The sequence below is a fragment of the Schistocerca americana genome, chromosome 6 (genome assembly GCF_021461395.2).
Source record: "Schistocerca americana isolate TAMUIC-IGC-003095 chromosome 6, iqSchAmer2.1, whole genome shotgun sequence".
Classification (NCBI taxonomy): Eukaryota; Metazoa; Arthropoda; class Insecta; order Orthoptera; family Acrididae; genus Schistocerca; species Schistocerca americana.
The window spans coordinates 334,355,481-334,363,843 of NC_060124.1; the positions used below are offsets into that span (position 1 = coordinate 334,355,481).

The 8,363-nt window shown below is 41.2% G+C and overlaps 1 protein-coding gene across 1 annotated transcript in view; it reads left to right on the top strand.

Moving 5' to 3' along the window:
- LOC124620120 (probable cytochrome P450 6a13) overlaps positions 1 to 6,449 on the top strand; it is a 72,209-nt gene extending 65,760 nt beyond the window's left edge. Inside the window, exon 9 of the mRNA XM_047146791.1 lies at positions 1,166 to 6,449. Within this exon, the coding sequence (XP_047002747.1) occupies positions 1,166 to 1,338 (173 nt within the window). The 3' untranslated portion in view covers positions 1,339 to 6,449. The remainder of the gene's footprint in view (positions 1 to 1,165) is intronic.
- The last annotated feature ends 1,914 nt before the right edge of the window (positions 6,450 to 8,363 follow it).

Genomic DNA, 8,363 nt, shown 5'->3' on the forward strand with positions numbered 1-8,363 from the left:
AGAAATGGAGACTGTAGCGGGTTCGTCTATGCACGGGGAAGTCAGCGCTCGTGGAGTCGCACTACTGTTTGGTTGGCACTTAGGCGTACTCTCCGATGCTATCTGTACAAAATCCATCGGAATCATGAACTGTTACCTGGCGATTTAGTGAATCGGAGGGCATTTGGGGTGTGGGCGTTTCAAAAGATGGCGGAAGATAACGATTGGTTGAGTAACGTGTTGTGGACCGACGAAGCTCATTTTACGCTTCGAGGGTCTGTCAACGCCCACAACTGCAGAATTTGGGCTACCGAAAATCCTAGAACTGTCGTGGAAACTCCATTGCATGACGAGAAAGTCACGGTATGGGTTGGATTTACCACATCTACCGTTATCGGGCCTTTTTTCTTCGAGGAAATGCGTGATTCTGGTTTTGTAACTGCTACCGTGATGGGTGAGAGGTACGCCGATATGTTACAGAATCGCATCATCCCCAGCCTGGCTGATAAACACATGCTGGAAGGTACGATGTTTATGCAGGATGGCGCTCCACCCCATATTGCTAGACGCGTGGAAGATCTCTTGCGCCTGTCGTTTGGTGATGATCGTGTGCTCAGCCGCCACTTTCGTCATGCTTGGCCTCCCAGGTCCCCAGACCTCAGTCCGTGCGATTATTGGCTTTGGGTTACCTGAAGTTGCAAGTGTATCGTGATCGACCAACATCTCTAGGGATGCTGAAAGACAACATCCGACGCCAATGCCTCACCACAACTCCGGACATGCTTTACAGTGCTGTTCACAACATTATTCCTCGACTACAGCTATTGTTGAGGAGTGATGGTGGACATATTGAGCATTTCCTGTAAAGAACATCGTCTTTGCTTTGTCTTACTTTGTTATGCCAATTATTTCTATTCTGATCAGATGAAGCGCCATCTGTCGGACATTTTTTGAACTTTTGTATTTTTTTTTGTTCTAATAAAACCCCATGTCATTCCAAGCATGTGTGTCAATTTGTACCTCTCTATCTACATTATTCAGTTTCCAAATTTATACTGACTTTTTGATCACCCGTTATTTCTTCTGCGTGTAGAGGATGCGACGTTCCCATTTAAATTGGTCTAATAGCCTAAGGTAACTTCCTGTGTTCTCCAAATAAGGCAGCGTACCTGTATGTGTGTTGCAGGGATGCGGTTCGCGCTGTCGCTGGTGAAAGTTGCGGTGGCGGGTGTGGTGCGCCGGTTCGAGCTGCGGCCATGCCCACACTCAGTGCTGCCGGTGGTGCTCAGCCCCCACCACCACACACTCACTGCTGCTCACGGGCTTCGCGTCACCATCCTGCCCAGGCACGACACGTGACTACTATTTGCTGTACTGCAGCTCCGTGTCGCCACCTTACACCACCTCCTGCTTATTTATGCAGACGATACTGCCCAATCACGAAAAGTGATGGCAGCTTGTTTTGCAGTTGGACTGTGGTGGATATCTAGATCGTGACGCACTTCTAACTGCATACAGATTGCCTCTCGGTACTCTCCCTAGCCGCAGCAAGTGATTAGATGTCGTTGTTCCAGTTCATTGTGGTGAGACTCATTTACGCTTTCGTCTGCTGCTGCACCTGGACTTGAAAAGTTGTCACAACGTATCTCACCATGTTAACTAGCTCATGCTGTATTATTCGTGAATGGTCTACAGCACCACACAAAGTTGATTCTTGGCTTCTTATTCAGTCATAAAAGTGTGATACATGTTCCTAACCTTGCCTATAGCTTATAGAGATTGTCTAAAGAAAGAGAAAGTTACCATGTACAAAGTGCTTGAAAAGAAAAGTGTCACATATTATTACAGGAAGTGCTATAATCAGAACTAAAAAAAAGTTTCCATAATCATATGCCCAGAAACCAACACCTGTTGCGATATGGGCCAGCCCCTCTCCCACTCCCACCTGTCCGTTACATAGAAGTAGATGCTGTAGCCATCTGGCAACCATATGTCCTGACACATCCTTCAGCAGTCAATCACATTGAATCATGTACTATTTCAAAAACACCTAGCTCCATTCAGTTTGCATCACATGCTCCTATAATGTATACACACTGCTGATCGATTGGGCATACACAGGTGCCTTTAAATGTCTCCATAGCCAGAAATTCAGCGGACTCAGATCTAGTGAAGTGGGAGGCCACTCTATCGAACCTCTTTGAGCAGCCTGCTGCCCATCAAACGTTGCTGTGATGTACTGTCACACGATCTGTACAAAATGGAGTGGCGCCCCATCGTCCATAATCCACAATTTTCGTCTTTCTACTCTCCAATAGCGCAGGTAATATCGGTGGTGCACCTGTTGATCTCTTCGATAACACGTGTGGCCCTATGAATCTGTCATCGACAATTCCTTTCCATAGATTGATATTGAAGTGATTCTGATGGACTCACCTCTGTGAGTGACGAGGATTGGCATCTTACCACATGTGCGTATTGTAGTAAATGACAATGCCATCACTTGTAAACGATGGGGCATCTCCCTGTTTACTACAGTTTGCGACATTAGGTCACACCAGTTTCTCATGGGTGACTGAATGGTCAAAGAGGTTCTATGCCAAGGCCTCTCCATCCACTGGACTGGATTTCTGACTACAGGCACAGTTAAAGGCATCGTAGTACGCTCAACCCTTCAACAACGTGTGTGTGATTCAGGAGCATGTGATCAATGAATATGACGCAGTCCAAACGAAGCCATGAGTATTTGAAAAAGTGCACGATTCGCTGCAAGTAAATGCTGAAGGATGTGTCAGACAGTTGGGAGTGAGACGACAGATTGGTCCATATCTCAACAGGTATTGGTTTCTTGACCTATCATTATGGAAATTTTCTTCTAGTTTCGATCAATACTACATTATGTTGGAATATGTTCCATTTTTTTTAAATACCCTGTGTGCAAGTGGACAAAACGAGTGAAACACTCTGAATTTATTATGAAAGTAAGTGTTTACTTTAGTCGTGACTGAGTGTGATCCAAATCAACAGTTGCAGAATAATGTAACTCTATTACTGATGAATGAGAGTAATTTTGTTTCAATATCTGATGTTAGTGTAATATTTTCTTTTGGTCAAAATTTATATCACATATGTATGTATGAGTATTACCCATCACATCACTTCTATCTTGGTCCTCAACTCATTGGTACTGTTTCATGCTGGGTACTTTTAAGGCTAAGTGACAATGGAAACAGTAATTAAAAGGAATAAGGGAGGCACTGTATCTGCCACATAGTGGAAAAGTATTTATTGTATCACAGAAGAGGCTGCTAGGTACCGCTGTGTTGAAATGTACGTTTAGAGCTGTGCTCGTCAACTTCCAAGATTTAAGAGAACACATCTACATTGGAGCCATATTTCTGTCAGTCCGATCCAAAGTCGATCGAAGATCGTTGATGTCAGAAGGAAGAAAAAGACACCCAGACTAAAATGTAACTGCCTACACAGGAAGTGGAAACCTTATCAAACAACGTCTGATGACGTGTAGTGTCAGACCGACGAGTTTATCGACCAGACATGTTTGTTTCCATTCTGATATCAGAGCCCAACAGCGCAAAACGATGGCAGATACTATTCTAGCTCATACATAGTTACTTATTAACAGTCCTTTATTAATAACACCAATATCAGAGTGAAAATATAGCCTAGTTACTGTAGAGTGAATTGTTATTTCTTTTAAAGTAAGAGCTGCATAGGCATTCCTCTGTAACAGAAATCAATTTCTAAATCTTATACCACTATTAAATATTAAGAGAAGTAACAATTCATTTTCACTGATGGTAATATCTGATATCTTCAAAAACAATTATTGTTGCCCTGATACATATAAGATGGATCACAGTTAATAGTGACATCTGACACTGTGAAAGTATATGATAAGAGAAACGAATACCTTCCAATAAACACAGGTCTGTAAGAAGTTATTTAGGACATAACTAACCTTTTTCCAATGATTTTGCCTTTGTGTAGGTTTGACATATCTAGAACACATCTTCTCCTCCCCTCTCTGTGAGTGCCTCGTCCTCCCTTCGTCTGTCTAACTGATCTTACCATCTCTATCTATCTCCGTCTCCCCATTCTCTCTGTTTCTTCATATCCTCCTCCCCTCTGTCTATTTCCTCCATCTCCTCTCACTGACCATACCTTCCTCCCCTGCCTCCATCCATATACTTCTGCCCATTCCTTTCCATCTCTGCCTTCCTTTCCACATGCCCACTGCCCTTCTACTCCTGCTACCATCTGCCTACTGCCCTTCTATGCCTTCTACATGCATCATGCATCTCTTCCTCCTCCTCTCTCTCACTCTGCCGATTTCCTCCTCCCCTCACTCTGTCCATCCCCTCCTCTGTCCAATTCTACTGGTCTCCAGCTATGCTTATCACAATAAAGCTGGTGGACACTACTCACACAACATGCTTGTCATGCAGGTATGGCTACATGCCAGGTGCTTGAAAATCATTTATTTGCTCCTGAGACATAGGACGCCAAGAAAAGCAAGTCAATAAATCAGGCCAACACAACACTCCTGTAATGTAGAGCAGCATACATGTTGGGGCCTGGAAAAGCATTTCTTGCCACTTGCAAACCATGTTGATTTAGCAGGCCTATGTTGTTCCCACACAACACGCTTGTCTTGCAGGGCAGCATATACCACAGACGCTGGAGAAAAAGCTTTTACTCGTATCTCCACCCCCATTGGAACCAGAGATTATAAGCCCATAGCGCTGATACTTGTGACTCCTGCTGTTTCTGTGCTACATTTGATTGAAATTGATCCACTGGTTTGCGATGAGGTACCAGACATACAAGTATACATCATATATATGTATGTACTCTGATTTATACTCTATATAACAGATTATAAATGTGTGTTTATGAGTGCCATTAACTTCTGTGTAAGATGTTGTCCTAGTTAGCAGAATTGTATCTGAAACGTAAACTTTCTGATTCAGTAGCTGTCTAACTGGTCTCAAAATTCATCTATTTGCCCGCCTTGCCCTATGCAACATTGGAGAATGTGGCACATGTGTGATGGGGCACAGGCATATTTTGTTGCTGTTATAAGATGGCATCTAACATGCAACCACAGTCCGAGACGGATATGTCAAACAAAGCTTGTCCTTTGGCCTCCAAGATCATCTGACCTCAATCTTTTGGATTTTTCTGCATGGGTTTTCTCAAAAGTGAAGTGTACAGAACTCCCACTGATATAGCTGTGGAACTGGAACTGCGAATTGTAGAATGCTGTTAACAGTTATGATTCGATCTGGGTATGTTTTAAAGATTTTTCAGCTCACAATAGAGACGAGTCCAGTATTGCTTCCATATGTGAGTATGACATGTGGAATACATTTTTTAACAGTAAATTGTGTCAAGTAACGCACTGAAGTAGTATTGTATTTATTGTTGAGGTAGCACTAGAGCGAAACTTGCAGCCAATTAGAGCGAAAAGTTAAATTTCTAATGCGTTTGTACTATTAGTACATTATTTCACAGTGGCAGCTTGTAGCAACACATTCTCAATGAACCTGCAAAACGGTTCGTTTACTCGAACCTTTTTTGTTTCTGCGAGTATTGTCGTATACTTTCACCCATGTCAGCTTTCGCTTCTAATTGTTTTTCCCTCTATATAAAACTTTTGCACTTGGACTCCTTTGGGGCACCTTTCCGTTTGGCACCTCAAGTAGCACTTGTGTTGCTTGGCCCTTAAACCTGCCCTAATCAGTCATATTATTTGTTAATTAGTTAGTTAGTGTAATATTTCCTGGATTATTTGCATGATAAATCATTATGATGTGGAAAAAGTAATTTTACATTCAAATTGCAAATTAATTTGCAAGTATGGCTACATGCTGAATGTTTATATGTATATATATATATTTAGATATACAGGTGTGAGTTATCAATTGCTATCCAACACATTTTATACATTACAACAACAAAAATTATTCTACGAAATAGAAAACGATGTCAAGGAGAAACTTTTTCAGTTTGTTTTCAATTTTTGCTTTGTTGTTTGAAAGACATTTTATACCACTGGGTTAGTTAACAAAGATTATAACTACAGCATTGTGTACCATTTTTGTGCTACAGACAGCCTTCAGAAATGTAGTAATGAATGCCGTTTTACTTCTGGTATTGTAATTATATACATCATTGTTCCTTTTGAACTACAGTGGTTTATTTACAGCGAACTTCATGAGGGAGTAAACGTATTGTGAAGCAGTAGTCAGAATGCCCCACTCCTTAAACAGATGTCTACAAGATGATCGTGGGTGAGCACTACATATTATTCTTACAGCACGTTTTCGACCAATGAATGTTGTTCTGTATGATGTTGCTGAATGAAAATATGCAAAATATGTCAACTTCCTGATTTGTGTCTCCCAAAGATATGCGATGATTCTAAATACAAACGTGGCTGAACTAAATTGTTTTAGGATCTCGAAAATGTGACTTTTCCACTTTCAATTCTCATTCATACGGAATCCTAAGAATTTTCAAGTTTCCTCCTATTTGCTATTTCTTCACCATGTGTTGATATAATAAGCCTAGATGTGCAGAATTGAATATGTTGTGTCTTTTTAAAATAGAGAGTGAGTCGATTCGCAGAAAACCAGGCAGTTATACTTTTAAAAACGTTGCTTACCATCACTTCTGTTTCTGTATGTGTGCCTTGGCTGATTACAGTGGTAAATCTACTTCTTGTATATTAAACAGAAGATCGTTTGCACAGGTGTGGAACAATAGTGGACGTAAGACTGAACTGTGGGGAAACCCATACATGATTTCTCCTCAGTCAGAATAATTTGCCTTCAAAAATGTGGTCAAACTTTCTATAGTCATACGATGAAAGCCCTTGAATTTATCTCGGCAATTTTGTAAATGCTTGCAGATTCCACAAAATTCTCCTGCAGATCTTCATTAAACTGTTGCACCCACGCCTTCTTCTAAGTATCTTATTAAGGAGAACGCTCTTCTCCAGCAGGAACCAACACAAAAACGACCACAGGGCAGATAACCATTCTAAATCGGATCGGAGGAAATACGGATACAATAAAAGCACTCACAATGGACGGCGTCGAACGACATTGGGTCACCTAATGGATCTGCATCGGACTGGATCGGGTCGGATCGGGAGAAGTAGGGGTCATCGTAGATGTAGCCTTAGTAACTGCCGCTCGAACCATCTAATGAGGTGCGGCGCGCGTTGCGGGCGGCGCCTTATCCGCTGTGTTCCACGTCGTGATTATTGCACTGTTTGATATTTAACGATGCGTATGGCCAAGGTATCCGTCACTGAACTACCAAATTAAATGCAGCTATGACAATGTTAATGTTTTTTGCAACTTTACATCTAGTTCCAGGCCTTCGGCCTTGCTGTCGATGTGTTTTCTTCAACAACATCCACTCTCGCCTCAAGTGGAGGAGGGCTAACCATTTTCTCTCTCTACGGGTCGCTCTTCATCAGCGTGTCATTTTTATATGCCTATCAATCCTCAGGTGCTATTTGAAACAGAATCCTCGCTGATAGAGATCCTGCAATATTTACTATCGTTTTATGTAGCTCGAAAAATCCTTGGCAAATTTTTCTGATTTTGTGATAATTTTTCTTCCTTAGACTTCGTTATTAGACCTTGCCGAAAGACAATATGGCACCACATAGGCCACTCAGGCCAGCAGTATAACACAATCGAGATGTTGCTTATACCAACTTACTACTATTCATTGTGTCTCATGGAAATTCACAATGTTCAGCTTCCTATTTCAAATTACCTTTTCAGTGAAATTACTTTGAGGTTCAACATTACAATCTAAATAATTAACACTCTTGACAATATGTTTCATGAATGACAATAATTACTAAATTGAATCTTTTATTATTGGTAATCACAGTACAGATATTCTACTTCTGATGGTTATTGTCATTTACATTCACATTACTTGAATTTTGCCGTTACTGTATGACCATTACATGTAATTAAGACTTCACTTACCTGCAGTGGTCAATACGGATCTGGCTTAACGTTGAGGTAACCATCTGACAAATCTGTCGGATCCAGTAAATAGTACTTGAATCATGAAACTCTATTACCATATTGACATACGCTAAAGGTGACACGGAAGCCAGTAATAAGTAATTCAGCCACAACAAAGGCACTAGTTTGCGTATATTTTTTTTTTTAAAAATAACCAAACAAAATTTACATTATGGCAAAACTTTGAGGCCTTTCACTACACTCTCAGTGACGTGGGCATTCCATTGCCATATAGTCTCGGTGCATTATAGTGCTTTTGTGCAAATTTGGAATAGTGGAAGCTTACTGCTTCGGGGCGAATACTTC